Source organism: Monodon monoceros, unplaced genomic scaffold (assembly GCF_005190385.1).
Source record: "Monodon monoceros isolate NGI ecotype Baffin Bay Population unplaced genomic scaffold, NGI_Narwhal_1 Super_Scaffold_10, whole genome shotgun sequence".
In the NCBI taxonomy this organism is placed as follows: Eukaryota; Metazoa; Chordata; class Mammalia; order Artiodactyla; family Monodontidae; genus Monodon; species Monodon monoceros.
The window spans coordinates 2159077-2182208 of NW_021703766.1; the positions used below are offsets into that span (position 1 = coordinate 2159077).

At 46.9% G+C, this 23132-nt stretch overlaps 1 protein-coding gene across 1 annotated transcript in view; it reads left to right on the forward strand.

The window, feature by feature from the left end:
• CUNH16orf95 (chromosome unknown C16orf95 homolog) overlaps positions 1 to 23132 on the forward strand; it is a 191019-nt gene that overhangs the window by 71542 nt on the left and 96345 nt on the right. The window contains exon 8 of the mRNA XM_029204943.1: positions 13725 to 13803. Within this exon, the coding sequence (XP_029060776.1) occupies positions 13725 to 13803 (79 nt within the window). The remainder of the gene's footprint in view (positions 1 to 13724; positions 13804 to 23132) is intronic.

Here is a 23132-nt window from a genome sequence, read left to right on the forward strand (position 1 = left end):
GATGTAGTGATGGCGGTGATGGTGGTGGTGATGATTTTGATGGTGGTAATGGCGGTGATGGCGGTGATGGTGGTGGTGATGATTTTGATGGTGGTGATCATGATGATGATGTATCTTTGTACTTTTACCTTTCATTTAAAAAATTATTCTCATAATTCATAAAGCTATTCTATATTTTCTTCCAAATGTTTTAATAGTTCGCTTTTCATCTTTAGCATGTAGTGCATCTGGAGTTTATTTATGTCTATGAGGTGAGGTAGGGTATTCCACATTCCAATATAGGGTAGAAATTCCTATATTGCCACATCTCGAAGAACTTCTTTAGTTCTTTTTCATTGGTCAGAATGAGCTTAAGAGTTTTAGATCTCTTTCCATCCTCTGGGAGATGAACTTGGCAGCAAGGTGATTTAGGATTTTATTGTTTCTTTTTAAGCTAAGGGAATCTTTTCACAGGTATGTCATTATTTAAGTCCACCACTGGATTATTCATCCATCCACCCATTTATCCATCCTTCCATCCATCCATCCCAAACTGCTTGTGAGTCAGTATGTTCCTTCAGTCTGAATATTCATGTCCTTGTTTGATTTTGGAAAAACTTTAGGTGTTATTTCATCTAAAAGTGCTTTTCTCTCATTCTCTATTTTCTTCTTAAGGAATATTATTAAATATTTGTTGGAGTTTTTCATTCTGTCCTCCATGTCTCTTAACTCCTCTTAATATTTTCCACCTCTTAATTTCTCTATGTTGCATTCTATGTGATCTTTTAGCTCTATCTTCTCATTAGCTGATTTTCTTTTTCACTGGGTCTAATCTATTGTACTAGGCCAATAGGACAGGAACGGTCACATGTAGGACAGTGATATGATGTATAAATGGAAAACTTCAGTGCAAACAAGAACTTGGAGCCAGACATGACTAGGAAAAAGAAGGAAGCCATGCCCACTTCCCAGAATCCTGGAGAGATAGGTTGAGCATTGGCCCCTGCCACACATGTCATGGGAGCTGAGCCAGTGTCATTTGAGCTGGCATCTTGTTACCCTGGTATTTTCTAGAATTGTATGATGTTTGACTTAATGTTAATATCCAGATGTTTATTTTCATTTATGGCTCTTTGGGATTTTCATGGGAAATTAAAAAAAATGGTGGTTTAGAACCTTTCTGTGTTTGAGTAGTGGGTTGTCCTTGGAGAGCATGTTGACAAAAGCACCTGCCTTGGATTTCACATTGGAACATCAACTTCAGAGATGTTTTGGGATGGAGGATTCCTGTTCAATACCCATTAAACTTGTGCCCCAGTACAAAGGCATAGGACTTCCCTTGGGCTATGCTGTGTGACTTGTCTGAGTAACTCTCCTTCTCTGAGCCTCAGTTTCATCATTTGTAGAGTGGGGAGACTAATTGAGCTTTGCCTGCCTTCCAGGAGTATACTGGGTGTCACATGACCTCTAGATACAAATGTGCTTTGCAAACTGTAAAGTGTTTTGGATGCTTGTGAATCATGGGTAGGTGAGCTTTGGGGGGGGACTTCTCTCCGTCAGATGCTTGTGTTTGGTGCTGGCTTTTAATCCCAAATGACCAAGGGAGGGGAGCCTTGAATGACAATGCCATTCGAAACTCCTTTAAGAGGTCTATGCACTAAATTACAGGTTAGTTCTTATTATGCAATGGCTTTGATGAGCCCTATTTCTTTCTGGGCCCATCACTCACCACATAGACGGGCCTGTGTGATGGTGTGCAGATCTTGAAGTGAGTGACATTACGTTGGGGGTGTGTGAGAAAGAAAGATGCCTTACAAGTTACAGACTCTAATTCTTCATTTCCATGATGAATAATAGTAATGATAATAGCTTCCATTTGCTGAGTGCCACTGATGTACTCGTCACCTTACGTATATTAACCGCAAAGTAGGTGCTATTATTTCTGTTTTACAGATGAGGGTCTTGTGGCTTGGAAGTGTCAATGAGAAGGGACTTTCTCTAGGTTGTAAAGTTTGGAAGTGGCAGAACTGGCAGTGGGATCCATGCTCTCTGACGCCAAAGTCCACGTTCCCTTTAGGACGTCATGCTGGTTTAGATCTGGCTTTTGTTTTTAGCCAGCCAACCAATCGACTAATCAACCAATTGGTGAACAGCCACCACCGAACCAATAACAACCACTCTAATAAACAGTCCATCAACTAACCATCCATCCCTCTATATAACCAACCAACCAACCTGTTGTTAACAACCATTTACTCAACCAGTAACAACCAACCAATAATTAGTCAATCAATTAACTATCCATCCAACCAACCAACCAACCAACCAACCAGCCAGCCAACCAATGAGCAACCACCCGCTCACAATGACAACCAACCAGTAATGAGTCAACCAGCCACCAACCAACCAACAGCGTGTTGCTATCAGTCCTCTGGTCATCAGTGAACTTTGGGGTGGAGAGGACATATTGCCCCATCCTTAGGGAACTGCCAGTCTGTGGGAAAGTGAGCACCACTGTCCTGCTCGTCACACTGCCACCAGTTGTTGGCTCAGCATGGGCCTCCTCAGCTGGCTTAGAACGTCTGTGGGGTGGGGGTGATGCCTTGCTTGCACTTGCATCCCTAGAGCCCAGCACAGGAGCAGCACATCGCTGGCTGGGGTGGGGCTGGTGGGGGCTCAGTAAATATCACACACACACCCCGTGGGACAATTCAGAACACTGTGGGGTGAATGAAGGAGCCCGGTGAGAAGTGGCTCAGGGCGTCAGATCCGTCCCAGAGGGCTGTGTAAAGGAAAGGTAAGACGATCCTCTGGTCTGGAGAGTTACCTCTCGGGTGTAAGCAGAACAAACACTTCCATGGATGCTGCCTTGAGCTGAGCACTCACTGGGCTCCATTCTGGACGGGGAGCATGACGTGTCTGGAAGAGCCTTGGATTGGGGTCAGGGGTCCGAGTCCCGCTGAGCCACTAACACCTTGGGTGGCCTTGGACCGCTGGCCTCAGTCCCCCCTCCACCCCCGCTCCCTCATTTTATGCACGAGGCCACCGAGGCCCCAAGACCTGAGCTCGCCCCTCTCCAAGGCCCCTTCTAGCTGTGGCATTTCCAGTCTTTTCTGGCTCCTCATTAACAGAATATTTTCATTTTCCAATCTGCATTCCAGCTTCCTCCCGCGAGCCTCGACCCCTGTAGCAGGGGAGCGGGCACCGTGTGAAATTCTCTGAATTGCACATGGGGGAACCTTGCCCCATCTCCAACTGAAGGGGCCAGAGGCTAATTGGCAGGCCTGGCCGCATCCTGTATCAGCCCCATGGACGTGCACGCGGGCCTGGGAGCCGGGCGCTGCCGGGAAACGCGTGCTCCTTCTCTCTATGTGTTACAGGCCCCGTGGTTCACCGTCTGCTCGGAAATTGGGTAAGTGTTTTCTTACCCAAACTTGAGTAACCGCTGTTGAAATGTATGGTTGGAAAGTCTTGGCTCTCAGAACAGACCACACAGTGACTCGCCCAGTGAAACTCAGTGCCCTGGGCTTACTCGGTTTTACCTACGACACCGCTACAGGAAGAAATGGGTTTGGAGGGGTTGAATATCTTTCCATCCATTTCTGAAAGGTTTTATTAATTGGAGGAAGGCGGACGGGTGTTGGTGTAGCTCTGCTCTTAGCCTGGACCTGGCCTCTGGTGCAGGGGCAGGAGGAAGGCCCGAGAGACAGGGAAGGAGCATCCCTGGGGCCTCTTGGCCTTGGAGGCTGGCGGCGGCTGCCTGATGCATGTGTCCAGTGGGAGCTGGAATCAACGAGGGTTCCAGCCGGGCCCACCGTGGCTTGTGCCACATTCTGGCAGGCTTCTCGTCAGCCAGTGCAGGCCCCATTTTTAATCAGCCTCTCTTTCCCTCACAAGCCAAGAAAAAGCTGTAAAGTCAAAAGAACGCTGGCATCTGTTCCCGGCCTCAGAACAGAGCAGATATTGTCCTGGCCTTCCAGTCCTCTGCGGCCCTCATTCTTGTCGACCACACAAACGGTTCCAGTCAGTTTCCAGAGGCTCTCTGTGGTGTTTTAGGATGTTTGCTTGCTGCATTCTAGGGTCAGTGACCCTCCAACCTGGAAAGTCACCTTCCCACCCACTCTTCCTGCTGACACAAAACGGAATATCAGGTGTGAGTTGGACGTGTGTGTGTGTGTGTGTGTGTGTGTGTGTGTGTGTGCATGCCCAACGAGACACCCAGGAGAGGCTGTGGAGCCTCTGGATTATTCGTGGAATGTCCATGTGTATGCTTCTCTCCTTGGAATGCAGGAAACACAGGGCCAGCAAGACCCATCTCAGCTCTCAGGTGACCCTTACTTGTTGATGGGGCCACGCCCACCTTTCCACCTTGTCCCCGGGGGCTTGACCTTTCCTGTCTGAACCCTTTTTGGGGCTGACAATGGCTGTGTCACTCACTCTCTGCAGGGGACACAGGGCCTCAGAGCTGTCGGGGAAGTGGGACGTTTTCCTCCTTTATCAGAGAGCATCAAATCTAGAAGCTTTTTATGCCAGGCTTCCAGGCAGCAGATTAGCAAGGTAGAAGGGATGAGTGTCTCCTCGCTGCCAAACAAAGTTGGATTTGTTGACTGAGCGGCAACCTGGACTTGGAAGTCAAGTCGTGCAACAGAGGACTGGCCTCCCTGCCCCCCCACGGCAGAAAGAGCCGTCTGTGCAAGAGCACAGTCCTTCTCAGTGCCCCTTTCCAGATATGAGACTTAAAGTCTGATCTATTTCTTTCCAGCGACGGAAATGAATCTGGAGGACCCCTCGTGGTGGGACAGGCATAATTGTGACTTGCTGAAGGCCGACTGGCTGCCAGGCACTGTGTTAAAGATCCCGTGTTAACGTCTCTTTCTAGTGTTGAAGGCACTTCTTTTTCTGTTGGGGAAAGGAACTGTAAACCCTGATTTCCCACAGTGTATTCAGCCAGGAGAGGGTAACTGGAGGGTCACAGAGGCTCTGGTTCCCTTCCCCTTCCTCCCTCATCCCATCTCCATCGTCAGCCCGGCTGCTCTGTCTCAGAGAACTGAGGCTCTCTGATGTATTTGGAGGTGTCAAGCAAATACACCCATGACCCCCAGCATTGAGACTGTGTGAGGGGAGAAAGGTCAGAATTCTTCTTCTTCTTCTTTTTTTTTATCTTTGGCTGCGTTGGGTCTTCGTTGCTGTGAGGCCATTCTCTAGTTGTGGCGAGCGGGGGCCACTCTTTGATGTGGTGTGTGGGCGTCTCACTGCAGTGGCTTCTCTTGTTGCAGAGGATGGGCTCTAGGTGTGTGGGCTTCAGCGGTTGTGGCATGCGGGCTCAGTAGTTGTGGCTCGCGGGCTCCAGAGCGCAGGCTCAGTAGTTGTGGTGCACGGGCTTAGTTGCCTGTGGAATCCTCCTGGACCAGGGCTCGAACCTGTGTCCCCTGTATTGGCAGGCGGTCTCTTAACCACTGCGCCACCGGGGAAGCCTCAGAATTCTTCACTGCATCTGTCACAGGTGGGCCTCTGGAACTAGATACTGAGACAGGTTGGGTATAAGACTTCTTTGGGGGATTAATACTTTTGAAAGGAAGGCAGAGGAAACAGGACTGGGTAGAGGAAGAAGCTGAACTTCTATGTGGCCTGGTAGAGCCTGGGCCAGTCTGATGGGGCACTTGGAGTGAGGACTGTGGTCAGAGTGTCTGTCGGCTTAAATGCCCAGCCCTTATACCTACGCCTCTGGGAGGCTGGCTTGGCCGGGCAGCTCTCTGCAGCTGGGACAGACCTGAACGGACTGACAGCTAGCTGACCACACTCCCTACCACTGGGGACCGGAACACAGTTTTATTCTAGACCAGCACTTCCTAATTGTGCCCTAGGACCCTGGGAGTTCTGTGAAGGTGAGAAAGAAGGGCCTGTGAGTGGTTTCAAAATTCAAAACATGTGTCTTTATAACTGAAATGAAACCACAGCCAAAAGTTGTCTTTGCCTTGGTCAGACTTGATGAGCACATGCTGGCAGCGTTGGGCTGCACAACTGCAGACGTGTTGAGGGTGGGGCTTGGGGCCAGTCAGTCACTCACCACTTACCCACTCTCCCTTGACCAGACTCTAGTCAGGCGCCTCTGAGCACTTTTTCAACGAGGCCTCACCCTTGGGCATGTCCTCAAGAGCCCAGTTTTAGCCAGAAGCCTGCTCAGTGGGTTTAGCCAGAGTCGCCCACCTTTGACTTCTGACCACCCGACCTCCTTATCCCCACGCTCCCTGCTGATGTCTGACCCCCTGGGCTGCCTTCAGCAAGAATCCTGTTGGGTCTGGGTAGCCAGAGTCTCCCTCATCCATCCCTGATGCTTCCTACTATTAATGTTCCATCTGTTGACACTGGCTGTAAATTCTCACTTTTCATTGTTGAATTCAGAGTTGAGTCCAATCTCTCTTTCTTTCCTCCTGCAAAATCTCATTGCGGTGGACCCTACACCTATTGCAACAGTCTTGAATAAAGGCTGCCTCACCATTTTAACAAGGGTCATGAGTGGTTTTTTTCTTTAACATCATCATCACCACCTTTCTCACTATCACTGTCATCACCCTCACCATCATGGGAGGATGGACTAGACACCTTCTGGGTACCGAGGCAGAACTGTGTCCTGGAGGGCTGAAGTCACAGCTCAGTTTGACAGAGACCTGTGTGACAGCCCTGTCAGCAGCTGGTTATTCCCTGTTCCCTGAAAGGCCTCGAGTAGCAGGGCAGATAACAGAAATGATTGGCGTTTGGGGATGTAAGGAAATATGGCGTGGTGAGCTACGATGAACTGCCTGAAGATAATAAAGTCCAAAGTTTTACCAAACAAAGTGATGGCCAACAAAACCCACGTGAGGGGTGAATCCAGCCCAAAGGTCCCTAGTTTGTACCACTGGCCTGGAGGGTTGTTTTCTTCAGATTCAGTGAGTTTCCCAAGCCTGGACAAAGAGACACAGATAGCCATTTGTCGGGGATGGGAGGCCACGGGCTGTAGTGGGAAGGTGGTGGTTTCGGAGTCAGAAGGTTTGGGTGTGAGTCCCAGACCACAGCGCTGGCCACGTCGGTCAGTCAGTGTCTCTGAGAAACGGCAGCCGAGTTAGTCCGCGCCTCGCCTCACTCAGCTGCCGACAGCAGAGGATGCTTGGCTCTGTGCCCAGCACTCAGGGGAGGTTCACTGTGACCCTAACTGGCTTAGGGGGTTAGTGGCTAAGACAGTGGAGGTCCCTGCACTCCTCCTCCTCCTTGTACACCACACGCGCTCACACACTCATTCGCTCTCCCCCACACACACCACTTTCAATCCTGCAGCTCCTGTCGCCCGCCTAATCCCAGAAACACCCCGTAGACCATCTTTACATGCATTCCTGGGAGATCATTTCCTTCGTCTCCAGAAGATGCATCATGATATCAGTTAAGGACAATGAACTCAACCCGGTGGCTCTCCTGGCTCTCCGGAGCTAAACTCTGACCCAGGATCTGCTGCCTATGGGCTTTCTGAGTAAGCAGGCCTACCCCAGCATACCTTGCCTCAGGCCACCCAGTCTTTCCCTCCCCTGCAGGAAGCCTGTGGGTGGGCTCCCTCCCTCCCATCGGGCTGCCCAAATGGGGAGGCTCCTCCCCAAGATTTTAACCCTTTCTTGTAATGGAAGGGCCAGGGAGGCAGTGTCTTCTCTCGTCCACAGCTGCAGTGGACCCCGGTAAGAGGCCAGCTTCTCCAGATCTGCAGGAAATGGTCCACTTGCTTGGTGCATGCAAGCCCTCAGTAGATGCCAGCTGAATGGATGCTTCCCCTAAGGAGCAAGCTGTCCACGCCTGGACCTCCCAATGCCCTGGGCATGCAGTGGCTATCTGCTGATTTTGCCCACTCTGCACCCATCTCCCCTTCGTTCCCCTTCAAGGAATCAATCACCTTCCCTCCACCCCCGGTCCACTTGACTGGGGGAGCATAGGACCTGGGCTCAGCAGTGAGAATACCCTTTCCACCCTTTCTGACCACAGTGACTGATTCGGAGATGTCGTATGACCCAAATGTATCTAGTGAGAGCCCTCCAGGAGTGTTCTGCTGGAACACTGCAAAGGAGACGCTCCGTTTGCCCTGGGATTGTCAAGCTGTGATGATTTGGACCTGAGGCTGCCTGAAGCTCCTTGCCATCCCTGTGGGAGAACCTACCCAAAATGAAACCCGGAGCAGAGGAAAACAGCAGAGGGAAGGAGGGAGACCAGGACCTGGGAGCACTGTGTGAACCTCGTCCGTATTAACTGCAGCACAGACTCTCTAGTTAGGAGAAGCAAGTAATCCCGATTGGCATGAGCCAGCTTGAGATGGGCCTCAAGTCTTAATGAATACAGGTCACAGGTTGAGGGGTGCTTAAAAATCTACTTAAAATGGCTCACAAGTCATTTAAAACCAGAGGTTTATAATGATAACGACAGGAGTCACAATAGATGGCATTCACTGAGGGCTTTATTGTATGCCAGAAATTATACAAAGGATTTTAAATACTTTTCCTGAGTAAATCACTAAGACTGTCCTGTGCTGTGCACACTATTCCAATCTCTGTCGTCACCACCACCACCGACATTGTCACCATTGTCACCACCACCACCGACATTGTCACCATCATCACCACCACCACCGACATTGTCACCATCACCACCGACATTGTCACCATCATCACCACCACCACTGACATTGTCACCATCATCACCACCACCACCAACATTGTCACCATCACCACCATTGTCCTCGTAATCGGCATCGTCATCACCGTCATCATCTCCAAGATCAAGCTTTGCGTACTCCCAGAAGCATGCATTCTGTTTTAACCCTCTGCTCCTTTGCTCTGACAGCCTTTTTAGCCTGATGACCTCTTTTCATGTGGGAGGTGGTAGAGGGAGTGGGTCCAGACTGGGGCTCTAGGATTAGGCTGCCTGGGTTCGCCTGTTAGGTATTAGCCGTGTCTCCTGGGCAAGGTGGTTTAGCTTCCCCAGGTCTTGGTGAGCTTGTCCGTGCGATGGGAATGATAACAGGATTCTACTCCGAGTGTAGATTTTGACTTTCACATTTTCGAATCTGGTGTGCACAGCTGTGCCTTTCCCTGTTTCTCTATAATCAAACTTCTCTCTTGAGATCCCGTTTCTACTGAGTGCTGGAAGATCCAATGTGCCGGTTCCAAGGAACTCGGTCACACCGAGTTTAAGACTCTCATGTTGGAGAGTCAGTTTCCTCTGCATCCCTTCTCTTCTCTTTCCCAAGGGGATCTAAGTTCATGACAGGGATTATGTGTCCTTTTAGCATAAGGGGTGGGCACCTGGTCTGTGTGTCGTTCTCTGTCCTTGTTGGCTTTTATTAAATGTAACTGCTGAGGGATTTTGAAAATTGAGGTGATGCTCACATTACACAAAATTAACCATCTTAAAGTGTTAAATTCAGTGGAATTTTGTACATTCACTGTTGTACAGTCATCACCTCTATCTAGTTCTGAAACGCTTTTGTCACCCCAAAAGGAGACCCAGTACCTTTTTTTTTTTTTTTTTTTTTGCGGTACGCGGGCCTCTCACTGTTGAGGCCTCTCCCGTCGCGGAGCACAGGCCCCGGACGTGCAGGCCCAGCGGCCATGGCTCTCGGGCCCAGCCGCATGCGGGATCCTCCTGGACCGGGGCACGAACCCGCGTCCCCCACATCGGCAGGCCGACTCCCAACCACTGCGCCACCAGGGAAGCCCGAGACCCAGTACCTTTAAAGAGTCACTCCCTGTTTGCTCCTCTCCCCAGGCTCTGGCGATCACTAGTCTGCTTTCTATGTCTGTGGATTTGATTTACCTCTTCTGGACAGTTCGTATAATGGAATCATGCTGCTGTTTGTGATGGGCTTCTGTCAGCATAATGTTTTCGAGGCTAATCCACATCGTAGCATGTGTCATTCTTTTTTATGCCTGATTACTATTATTGTGTGGATAAATCACATTTTATGTATCCATTCTGCTAATGGACATTTGGGCTGTTGCCACCTTCTAGCTACTGTCAGTAATGCTGCCATGAACATTTGTGTACAACTTTTTGTTTCAATTCTTTTTGGGTATATACCTAGGAGTGAGTTACTGGTTATGTGGTATTTCTATGTTTAACTTTCTGAGGGACTGCCAAACTGTTTTCCACAGTGGCTGAGTCATTTTACATCCCCACCAGTAATGTATAAAGGTTCCTGTTTCTCCACATCTGCTGAGGTTCTTTTCCATGTTCTGTTTTGTAACCGTTTACAATCCGCATATCTGTGCTCAGCTGATTTCCTTAAGCCTTACTGGGTGCATGGGCTCCTCGGGCTGTTAAGTACAGTTGTATAGGTTGTATACTGCACAATCCAAGGCACCACTCACGTAATAGTCATTGTAGATTTGTATATTTATTGTGTCAGTTTTGCAGAAAGTGGCAGCAAAGTATCTTGGGGAAGGGATATCTTTTTCAAATTTGCACAGGGGTGCCATCTGGGGCTAGCTGTGGTGCTGTGCAGTTAGACCCTCTAGATCTCCAGCCCCACTGCCCTTTTCCTCCCTCTTACAGCAGCTGGCCTGGAGCCTGCACCTCTAGCCACCACTCCATCTTGCTGTCCTGGTACCCCCATGCCAATGACTATCATAGTCCCCACTCCCCACTCCCCACATAGTCCCCACTCCCTCCCCCTTTTCCCCTAGCACTTGGTTCATAGCTTGGTTCATAGCTTGGTTCATAGCTTGGTTCATAGCTCTGATTAAAAGGTCAGGAAAGGATTTTCATCCCCACAGGTTTTGCTTAGAGAAGAAATGCTTTTAAAACCTCGTTAGCCTCTCTCTAATTCCCCTCAGTCAGCAAGGGGAGACCACGCAACCCTGGGGAACTAGCACATTCTTGGAAGTGATCTAATTTGACTGTCTCAGCAGCCTTGCAAGCAGGAAAGGATTTCTGTACCCGCTTTGCAGACTAGAAAATGAGGCTCAAAAAGTGAAATGGCTTGCTCAAAGCCTCCCAGCGAGGAATACTGATCACAAGGAATGTTTATTGAGTGCCTACCATGGGCTAATGCTGTTGTAAGGATTGGTGTTCATTTATCTATTTATGTAGTGAGTATTATCCCCATTTCACTGATGAGGAAATTTGAGGCACTGTGAGGGTGGGTGATGCCCCTGGGGTCTGACTGCTACAAAGTGCAGACCCTGCTCTCCTAACTTAAATGTCAGCTGATGGATCAGTCTTGGGAGGGTGGGGTGTTGAGACACCATGGAGAAGTTCAGTTTTATTTTAGGTGCTAAGCTTAGCGTCCAAATGTAATTTAAGTTCCAGTGTGGAGTCCTCGGCTGGGTTCCTGCTTTGAAAGAATGTTGTAAGTCGATTCCTGAATGTTTGGTGAACATAACTGACACAGAGGGAGAGATGCATCTGGTCTGGCTAGTAAACTGGGACTCTTACTGGTTCTGAATTTTGTGGCAATATTATGTATTTTTATTTCCTAGCAAAATTGTACTCTGGCAAGCTGGTGAAATGCAGCATTCCGAATCTTATGATTTGAGGGTTTTTACACCAAACTCCTGCTCTTGGTTTCCTAGGGAGCATGTGAGTGGGTGTCTCAGAGGTCTACTTAGTGAGACCCACCAACTCTGAGGTGCAGAGTACTTGCTTGCCCAGGCTCCCCTGACCCTGAAGCGACCCTGGAAATTGGGGAATCATCACTCATCCAACCAAAATGCAGTGTGCGTGTGCTGTGTATTGGGTCCTGGTATATAGAGGGGAGGTGAGACGACCAGGATTCTGCTTCCCTGGTGTTTGCATTCTCGTCTGGAAGAGAACGACGGCCTAGAGAGGACAGAGACGATCCAAGTAGTGACAAATGCCTGGTAGAATTCAACAGGACACTGTGATACAACGTGACTGGGGTGGGAGTTTACTTTGGATGAGAAAGTGCCTCTGAGGAGGTGGCATTTTGCAAGAAAACTTCTGGGACAGGAAGGAAACAGCTGTGAGAGCCTGGGAAGAGCATCCACAGAAAGAGGGAACAGAATGTGTGAAGCATTGTGACGTGGGAAAGAGCTTGTCCTGTTATCCCCATTTTACAGATGAGGACACTGAGGCTCAGAGAGGTGAGGCAGTGAGGTCCAGGCTTGGACTTAGGTTTTCTGTTTCCAAATCCAGGGCATTCTATTTGACCTCAGGCTGCCTTGCTGATGGTCTGAACCACAAGTTCTGTGGTCCAGATGTAGCCCTGCTGAAGGCTTTAACCTTAATGCGGTTCAGTCTGAGGGTCACAGACCACTCCTCAAAGGGTACTGAGGAAGGGAGGGGTTATGTGGTCAGAACTGGCATCCTTTCTCACAGACAGGGGACTAAAACTACTGAGGGTGTTTGTACATTAAGATTTTTCATCTCGTTGCGTGAAATTGTGTTGTCCCCTGGGCCCTAGGGACACTCTTCCAATCAGGGTGAAGAGAGCAGTTTTTTCCAACTCAACATCCCTTTGTTTTTCCGGCCACTCAAGCAGAGGCACCGCCCAAGGGTTGTTTGGACAAACACGGGGATGGAACTTTTGGCTCTGACAGTGATGGGGAGGGGCCAGGAATACAAATGTCCTGCAGTGCGTGTGGTCAGTGTGTACATCGAGACCCATCTTACCACTGTGGCGGGCTGAGGACAAGCGATGTGTGGGGATTTACTCCGAAGTCTGCCTTAGAAGCACGTTTGCTGCAGACTTGGAGTCTCGGAGCCGCCTTAGGGTTAACAGTGCCTTGGCTGAGAACTCACAATCGCGGGAGGGAGCGAAGCCCTGAGACCTCTGGTCAGGCTCAAATTTCCTGTTTCTGGTAGAACTTCCCCCTCACTGGCTTTGCTTGGGTTTCTCCTCCATGCTGTTAAGATTCCTTGGGCTGCATAATTACCTCATTCTAGGTTCAGGACTAAATGGGCTGAGTGGGAGAATCATGGTTATGCGATTTCCAACAAATGTGAATTTTCTCCATTTCGCACGGGGCGGATCTGTCCCCCTTCCCTGGACACCAACCGATGCAGAGCCAGGGTCCTACTGCTCTGATTGGAGTCACATGGTTTGGGAGATGTTTTTCTTCATTAACACAGGGTCTAGGGTGGGGGACCACAGAGCTCTAACACCCATCACTCCTTCCTACCTTTTTATTTTTTAAGTGAACGTACGCTAAGATTGACTTTCCCTTTGCTGTGTGGTCCTGTGCGTGTTAACGCATGCATAGGTTTGTGTCATCATCATTGCAGTCAAGATGCAGGGCCGCCGCACCACTCCAAAAATCTCCTTCACGCACCCTGCGCAGTCACACCCTCCCTCGTCACCAGCCCCTGGAAACTCCTGGCCAGTCCCCATCACGACAGTTTTGTCCTCTCCAGAGTGTCATATCAGTGGACTCATAGAGAATGGAATCTTAGAGCCTGGCTTCTTTCACTCAGCACAATGCCTTTGAGATCCAGCCAAGCCGTTGCATGTATCAATGGCTCCTCTTTTTTCTTTCTGAGTGGTATTCCATGGTTTGGATGGACCGTGATTTGTTTATCGTTCGCCAGTTGAAGGACTTCTGGATTGTTTCCAGATTTTGGCGATTATGAACGAAGCTGCTGTTAACATTTGTGTACAGGTTTTTGTGTAAACATGTCTTTATTTCTCTTGGGTAAATACCAGGAGTGAGATTGCTGGGTCATATGGTAGGTGAATGTTTACGTTTTTAAGTAACTGCCAAACTGTTTTCCAGAGTGGCTGCGTCACTGTACACTTCCACAGCAAAGGATGAGAGTTCCCACCTCTGTGCATCCTCACCAGCACTCGGCATTGTGAGTATTTTTAGTTTTAACTGTTTTAGTGAGTGTGCAGTGGTATCTCATCGTGATCTTGATTTGCGTTTCCCTGATGGCTAATGATGTTAGACTTCTTGTCATGTGTTTATTTGTTATCCCTGTACCCTCTTTGGCTAAGTATCAGTTACAGCCTTTTGTTCATTTTTAATTGGGTTGTTTGTTTTCTGCCTGTTGAGTTAAAAAAAAAAATCTTTGAGTATAATTGACATACAAGGAACTGTATACATTTAAATAATAGAATCTGATGTTTTGACATACATATCCAACTATGAAACCTTTACCAAAATCAAAATAATGAAAATGTCATTGGTACTCCCTCTCCCCCAAAGTTTCCTAGTGTCCTTTGTGATTCCTCTCACCCTCCCCTTACCTCATTCTCAGGCAACTCCTGATCCACTTTCTGTCAATGGCAATATGAACTTCCTAGATTTATATTAATGTGTTTGTTTTTTGACTGGCTTGCTTCACTCAGCATGATTATTTCAAGATTGGTGCATGTTGTAGCATGCATCAGTAATTCTTTCTTTTTATCATTGATTAATATTCCAATGTATGAATTTATCATAGTTTTTCCTTTCATCTACTGATGAATATTTATGTTGTTTCCAGCTGGGGGCTATTACAAATAAAGCTGCTGTTAACATTTGTGTATATGTCTTTGTGTGGACATGTGTTTTCCTTTCTCTCAGGAAAATACCTAGGAGCGGTATTGTTGGATCATATCGTAGATGAATGTTTACATTTTTGAGAAACTGCCAGATTGTTTTCCAGAGTGGTTGCATCATTTTACATTCCCACCAGCAGTGTAGGAGAGTTCCAGTTTCTCCATGTTCTTGCCAATACTTGGTGTGGTTAGACTTTTTATTTTAGCCATCCTGTGAATAGGGAGAGTTTTCTTTCTTTCTTATTTGTATGCCATTTTTTAAAAAATTTAATTAATTAACTAATTAATTTGGTTGCACTGGGTCTTAGTTGTGGCAGGAGGGCTCCTTAGTTGTGGCATGTGAGCTCTGAGTTGTTGCATGCATGTGGGATCTAGTTCCCTGACCAGGGATCGAACCTGGGCCCCCTGCATTGGGAGCGTGGAGTCTTAACCATGGTGCCACCAGGGAAGTCCCTGTATGCCTTTTTAAAAATTGAAGTAAAGTTGATTTATGTTGTGTTAGTTTAAGGTGTACAGAAAAGTGATTCAGTTTTATATATATATATATATATATATATATATATAATTTTTCAGATTATTTTCCCCTATAGGTTATTACAAAATATTGAGTATAGTTCCCTGTGCTATACGGTAGGTGCTTGTTGGTTATCTGTCTTATATATAGTAGTGTGTTAATCCCAAATTCCTAATTTATTACCCCCCTTTTCCCCTTTGGTAACCATAAGTTTGTTTTCTATGTCTTTGGGTCTATTTCTGTTTTGTAAATAAGTTCACTTGTATCATTTTGTTAGATTCCACATATAAGTGGTACCATATGGTATTTGTCTTTCTCTGTCTGACTTACTTCACTAGTATGATAATCTCTAGGTCCCTCCATGTTGCTGCAAATGGCATTATTTCATTCTTTTTTATGGCTGAGTAATATTCCATTGTGTATATATAAAACATATTCTTTATCCATTCATCTGTCTGTGGACATTTAGGTTGCTTCCATGTCTTGGCTATTGCAGATAGCGCTGCAATGAATACTGGGGTGCATGTATCTTTTTGAATTATAGTTTTCTTTGGATATATGCCCAGGAGTGGGATTACTGGATCATACAGTAACTCTATTTTTAGTTTTTTAAGGAACCTCCATACTGTTCTCCATAGTGGCTGTACCAATTTACATTCCCACCAACAGTGTAGGAGGGTTCCTTTTTCTCCACCCGATTTGTGTATCTTTTATTGCTTTGTCTTGTCTTATTGCACTGGCTGAGACTTCCAGGATGATGTTCAACATGAGTGTTGAGAATAGATATTCTTGCCTAATTCCCAATCTTAGGAGAAAAGTCTTTCATCATCATAAGTATGATACTGACTGTAGGAATTTTTTTCTTTTTTGGTAGATTCCCTTTATTAGATTGAGGAAGTTCTCTTGTATTTCTAGTTTTTAGAGAGTTTTAAAAAAATCATTGGTGGATATTGAATTTTGTCAAATGATTTGTCTGTATCAATGCACATGATCATATGGATTTTCTTCAGACTGTTAATATGGTAGATTACACTGATTAAGTTTTGAATAGTGAACTAGCCTTGCATTCCTGGGGTAAACTATACTAGGTTGTGGTGTATTATTCCTTCTATATATTGATAGATTCAATTTTCTAGTATTTTGTTAAGGATTTTTGTGCTTATGTTCATGAAAGATATTGGTCTGTAGCTTTTAAAATATTTTAGCTTGTACTATCTTTGGTTTTGGTATCAGGGTTTTGGTTTTGGTATCAGGTACCAGCCTCATAAAATTAACTGGTAAGCATTTCCTCCTTTCCTCTTTTCTGGAAGAAATTGTATAGAATGGTGTTATTTCTTCTTTAAATGTTTGGTAGAATTCATCAGTTTAACTACCTGGACCTGGAAACTTTGTTTTTAAAAGATCTTAAACTATGAATTCAATTTTTAAAAATGGTTATCAAACTATTCATATTATCTATTTCATCTTGGGTGAATTTTGTTAGTTTCTAGTTTTTGTGGAATTTTCCCATTTAATCTAAATTGTCAGATGTGTTGGCATAGAGTTGTTTATGGTATTCCTTTATTGCACCGTTGATGTTTGAGGGTCTGTAATGATATGCTTTCTTGTGTTCCTGGTATTAATAGCTTGTGTCTTCTTTTTTTTATTTGTCATTCTTGCTAGAGTTTTATCAATTTTATTATTTTGAAAAACCAGTTTTTCATTTCACTGATTTTTCCCTATTTTCTCTTTTCAATTTCACTTATTTCTATTCTTTATTATATATTTTTTCTGCTTACTTTGGTTTATTTTGCTCTTCTACTTTCTAATGATGGAAACTTAGATCATTGGGTTAAGCCCTTTCTTCTTTCTTAAAATAAGCATTTAATGATAAAAATTTCTCTCTCAGCACTGCTTTAGCTGGATTCTGCAAGTTTTGTTACATCGTAGTTTCATTCTCATTCAATTAAAAATATTTTCTAATTTTCCTTGAGAACTCTTTGACTTATCAATTATTTAGATATGTTTTAGTTTTCAAGTTTTTGGATATCCTGTTCTCATTCTGTAATCGATTTCTAGTTTAATTTCATTATTATCAGAAAACATACTTTGTATGGTTTCAGTTCTTGTAAATTTGTTAAGGTTTGTTTTATGACCCAGGAAGTGGTTGTTGATCTTTGTGTTCTGTGTGCACTTGAAAAAAAACGTGCATTTTGCTATTGGTGGTGTTTTATAAATTAGATCCAATTGCTTGATGGTGTTGTCATTTCATCCATATCATTGCTGATTTCGTCTGTTTGTTTCCTTGAACAAAGAGATGAGTGTTGAACTCTCTAACTGCAGTTGTGGATTTGCTTCTCCTTTTAGTTCTGTTGGGTTTTGCTTCATTGTTTTCCTGTAAGTAATGTGTTGTTTTTCTCTGGCTGCATTCAAGATACTTTTCTTTGTCTCCTGCTTTGATTATTTTGATGATAGTGTATCTAGGCATGGGTTTCTTTGAGTGTCTCCTTTTGGGGATTCACTGAGCTTCTTGAATCTGTAGGTTTCACTTTTTGATAAATTTGAGAAGTTTTCAGCTATTATTTTCTTAGATATTTTTCTGCACTGCATTTTTTCTTTCTCCTTTCCTTCTGGGATTCCTAGGACATGAATGTTAGACCTTCTGGTTCAGGTCCATGAGTTCCTGTTCATTTGTTTTTTTCTGTTCTTAGAATTCTTTTCCTTTCCTTTTTTTTTTTTTTGTCTTTCAGATTGGATACTTTCTGATAATCTGTCCTCATACTCAATGATTCATTCCTCTGCTGTCTCGATATTGTTATTGAGCCCATCTGGTGAGCTTTAACATTTTGGTTATTGTACTTTTGAGTTCTAAAATTTCAATTTGCTTCTTCTTTATATTCTCTTTCTTTGCTGAGACTTCCTATCCTTGCATTCAGTTTAAGAGTGTTTGCCCTTACTTCCTGGAGCATTTTTATAATAGCTAGTTCTAAGTCTTTTTGATTGTTCTAACATCTGCGTCATCAAGGTATGGGGGTCTGGTCCTTGTCTTTGATGGTAAAAGTTGAGATTTTTCTGTTTTTTCAAATGCTAAGTCACTTTCATCTGTATTACAGACATTTTGAATATTATATTATGAGGCTCTAGGTCTTGTTTAAATGCCACAGAGGACTTTAGTTTTGTTTGATCGGGCATTTGACCCGTTCAGCAAGTTCCCACCAGCCTCCTGCCAGCTGTGGTCCTGACGGAAGGTCAGTTTCCAAAAGCTCTGCCATGCTGGTCAGAGCTGCCCTGCGTGTGCACCACCCAGTGGCCAGTCTTGGATCTGGATGATGGTTTGTTCTGTGTTCAGTTCTCAAAGTCTTAGGTATGCTGTTCAGGGTCAGGCACGTGCACGTGCATGCAGCTTAGGGGTGAGCCCAGGAGCTCATGCACAGCTTTAAAGGGTCCCTTTCCTTGCCTCCTCCCACTCTGTGGGCTCCTTAGTGATTTCTGGTTCCCTGGACTCGCTGTGGGTCCTCCCTTCAGAGAGCTGGGACTTGAGTTACTCTGCTCTGCTGCGCACAGTTGATAGCTGTGCCCGCATCCAGATTGGGAGACAGAGACGGGACCACAGCTTTTCTGATCAGTGAGGAAGGTTCTGCTCCCTCTCAAGTAGGGGCCATGGGTCACTGCTGTGGCTGCTGTCATTACCTATGCCCCGGGAATGTCTGAGGACTGAGTGCAAGAGAACAGAAGAAAATAAAAATTGAAACAAGATTTCCCTCCTGTGTCTCTTCCCCCTTCTGGAGGGCTTGTGTTTTTTCCCCCAGACCTGTCTCTCGGTCTCTCTGTCTCTCCCTGAGCCTGGTACCTGTGTCCAGGTTTGAGGCCACTGTGAGCCCATACAGGGGATATTGGAGAAAAAAATGGGAGACTTTCTGCTAGTTTGGTGATATTTTGAAATTTTCTCTTAATCTGCCTGCTCTTTACTATCCACGGGCCTTGCATGGCTGCCCTGCACGTTCTGTCCAAATTTTGTAGCTGGACAAGATACTGAATAGCTTCATCACCACGAGGACCCCTCCTGTTGACCTTTTATAACCATGCCGACCTCCTTCCTGCCCCATCCTCCACCCCTTCTCTACCCGCTGGCAACCACTAACCTTTCTCTATTTCTAAAATTCTGTCATTTCAAAAATGTCATATATATGTACTCATTCAGGATATAACCTTGGGACTGGCTCTTTTTTCACCCAGAAAAATTCCCTGGAGGTCCATCCAGGTGTTGTTCATTCCTTTCTCTTGCTGAGTGGTATTCCATGGTGAGGGCGTACCACAGTTTGTCCATACACCTGTTTGAGGATGCCTGGGCTGGTTCTACCTTTTGGCTGTTGCAAATAAAGCTGCTGTGAACATGAGTGGAAAGACTTGTACTTGAACCTATTCGAATTTCTCTGGGATAAATGTCCAAAAGTGCACAGACCTAAGTGGCAAATATTATCATTCTTTCTACATTACAGGTGAGGGAGCCAAGGTTAGGGGAGATGACCTGACCAAGAGCACTCAGTGAACAGGTGGCAGGTCAGACTGGTGTCTGGGGCTCCGATTGGGCAGCTGAACCCTGAGTGGCCACTCATCATCGTCCCCATGCCTGTCTTAGCCCAGGCCCGGCCTGAGGGAGGCAGGCGACGCAGAGCCTCAGCCGTGCATGGCTGTAGCTCCTATCAGGATCTTCCTCTCCATCTCGGTTCTGGTTATCATCCTGCGTGCTTCTCTCGTTCAATTTGCAACTCAAAAGTCCCCTTCTCCGAGAAGCCCCCTGATTATTCCAGCTCAAGGACCACCAGGCATGCGGAAGGTGGTGGGGGGCCATTTCAATTATGTCCACAGTGCTGATCGACCCGTCCTACTTATTTGTGGACCTGCCTTTGTCTCCCTTCCCCCATGAAATGGTGGGTTCTTTGAGGGCTGGGTCTCCATTTGCTGTTGTGTCCCTGGGGCTTAGTGCAGTGCCTGGCACACAGTACGTGCTTAATAATGAGGCAGACCTCATTTTGCTGTGCTTCGCTTTATTGTACTTTGCGGATAATGCATTTTTACAAATTGAAGATTTGTGGCAACTCTGCATCATGCAAGCCTGTGGGCACCATTTTTCCAACAGCATTTGTTCACTTCGTGTCTCTGTGTCACATTTTGGTAAATCTTGCGATATTTCAAACTTTCTCACTGTTATCATATTTTGTTACAGTGATCTGTGATCAATGACCTTTGATGTTACCATTGCAAAAAAATTATGTCTTGCTGAAGGCTCAGAGGATGTTTAGCATTGTTTAGCAATAAAGTATTTTTTAATTAAGGTTTCCACAGTTTTTAAGACATAATGCTATTGCACGCTTAATAGACTACAGTATAGTGTATACATATCTTTTATATGCATGGGAAACCAAAGAATTTGTGTGACTCGCTTTATTGTGGTATGCTCTATACTGTGGTTGCCTGGACCTGAACCTGCAGCATCTCTGAGGTGAGCCTGTACTGACGGACAAAGTGGTTTAGAGAGATGAGTTCTAATGTTGTGAGGGCTGGATGGGCTGCTCTGGGGCTCTGAGAGGGTTATTGCTGAGCATGATCCTGAGAATGAACTTTTAGTAATATGGATCCACGGATGAGGCTCAGGGTTCCCAGGAACCACTCTGTGTGCTCAGAGGTGTGTGCGTCTTTTTCTGGCTGGACTATCCTTTGCAGAAATGGGGTGCTCTGTGGTGTCTGTGAGTCCCCCACGGTCAATGCACCTGCAGTTTAACCCTATCTCATCATTTTCAAGCCCCCCTTCTTATTGTCCCCTTTGGTCATTTTCACCTCAAGGTTTTGAGAAGTAATTTTCTGCAGAAATTGCACTAACTGAAGGCCCTTTGGCTTCCAAAGGCTCCATTCTCTGTAGTAGTTGAGCCTGTGTAATTGGGCTTCCTCCTAAGCCAGTGCATCACCCTTGGTCACATCTGTTGCAAATGGTCTTGAAGGGGTCACAAACCAGGGGATCTCTCATTTGGGTCTGAAAGGGGTCTACAGCACAGGGATGCTGTCAAGCTCTGAGGGGGCTTTAACCCGAGAGGTGGGGAGGAGGCCTCCCTTTACAAGACCAATTTAATCAACAAAAACGAACGGAATGGGGCGTGTCAGTTTGTTGGGAAGTTACAGGAGTTAGTGCTGGCCTGGGAGTTTGGGCGGCCTCTTGTTTGCAAGTTGGGCAAACGCTTTGCGGTCAGAATAGGCCACACTCTGCTGCAGTGAGAAACAGCCCTGAACAGCCAGTGACTGAGGATGACAAGTGTAGATTTCTTGCTGGTACAGAGTTGACTGTGGGTGGAGGTGGCTCCCAGGACAGCTGCCCTCTGTGAATTTGCTTAACGTCCAGGCTGCCTGGATCTAGAGGCACCTCCAGATCAGTACGTGTGTCCATGATGATGTCAAGGCTGGGTGAGGGAGGGCAGAAGAGTTGCAAGGGTGGAACGCCTCTGCCCAGGAGGGGCAGTGCCACTTTCACTCCCCTTTTCTTGGCCGACACAGGTCCTGTGGCCACACTTGACCTTAAGGCAGTTCTGGTTATTGGTTGGTGGTAGTGATGCCCACCTGTGAAGCTCTGCTGAATGCCAGGGTAGCTCACAGGCCTGGGTTCAGATCCAGACTCTCCCGCGCTGTTGATTTTGTGCCATGTGAGCTGTTGACCTGCATGTCGCCTTTCCTCACTGTAGGGCTCCGGTGGGACGGAATGAGTTAATCCAAGCATGGCACTCAGAACAGTGCACCCCTCCCCCACTCTCCGCACTGCACGTGCTCAGGGTACGTGAGCTGTAAGAATTCGTTCTGAGACAGCAAAGGCAAAACAAGGGGAATTTGTTGGGTCCTGGGAGGGGCAGGTGGGAGATGCCAGCTGCTTCAGGACTGTCTCCCACTCCCATTTCTGCTTCTGGGGTTTATTCTCCCAGGACAATGTGTGACTGCAGCCTTGTTACCACAGAACACTCTTGTGCAGACCCCATGGAGAAACCCCAGGGGATACACGATTACTTCATCATGTGCCCGTCCCTCATCCATCACGATGGCTGGTGGGCAGAGTCCTGTAATTGGCAACGCCATCACCTGTCCGGGAGGGGCCACTCTCTGAGGAAGGGTTGTGGGTTGGAAGAAAGGGGAGAAGAGGCGCTTGGCCGCTAAGGGCACCCCGGACTTGGTGTATTTTGCTTAGCTCATGGGCCCGCTTCCTACTGGTGGCTCTCGTGGACCCTCCATCTTGTCGGAGGGGCCCAGAGGAAGGGTGGTGCTCTCCCTGGTCACCTCATCCCATCCCTGCCTTGTAGATGTAGACTCAGACCCCAGCTTGCCCTTGCAAGCTGTAAAGGGGATGGTTAGAGCCCGGCCCAGACATCCATGACCACGTGGGGCCCAGGCGTGGTGCTGTAGTCCCTCATCCCAGACCCGCCCAGCTGGGCTTCGGGTCAGGGCTGGGGCTGATGGAGCTTCTCTCAGAATCCGTGCTGTCAGGCCCACACCCGGTACCTGCTGAGCCCAGGAGGGGAGGGTGAGGTGTGCAGTCCCTCCCACCCAACCACCCGCAGCCGCCCGGCCCGTGATTAGGTCAGACCTCAGTGCTGGGAGGGGAGCAGGGGTGCTGAGAGAGGTCCCGGCAGCCTCCGACCCCCCTGCCGCCAAGCTGCATTCCAGGACGTGGGAGATGTTCTCTTTAGCAGAAGCGGCAAGGTCAGGACCTGGGGCTGTCCCCGAAAGAACAAGGCCTGGGGGACCCCTGTCTCCCAGAGAGGGTGTTGGGAAGGGGGCCTTTTGGGAATACTTGTTTGGTATTGAATGCAATCAGAGCCACTTCTGGATCTGGCAGTGCCAGCTGTAGGATCTCAAGCAAGCTATGTTGTCACTCTGAAACTCCATTTTCTTATCTGTGAAATGGAACCACAGCACCAGCCTCAGAAAGTTGCTGTGAAGCACAAAATGGAAACGGGTTTGAACTGAAGAAGGCTGTGAGGAGCCCTTCAAATGCATGAGACTGGCTCCCGCTGCCCTAGTTTATTTCCTTAGGACTGTGGGAAGTCCACTCAGTTGGTCTTTTGGGCTCTCTGATCATTGGGGCTCTATTAGTACTTACAGTAAGTTCTA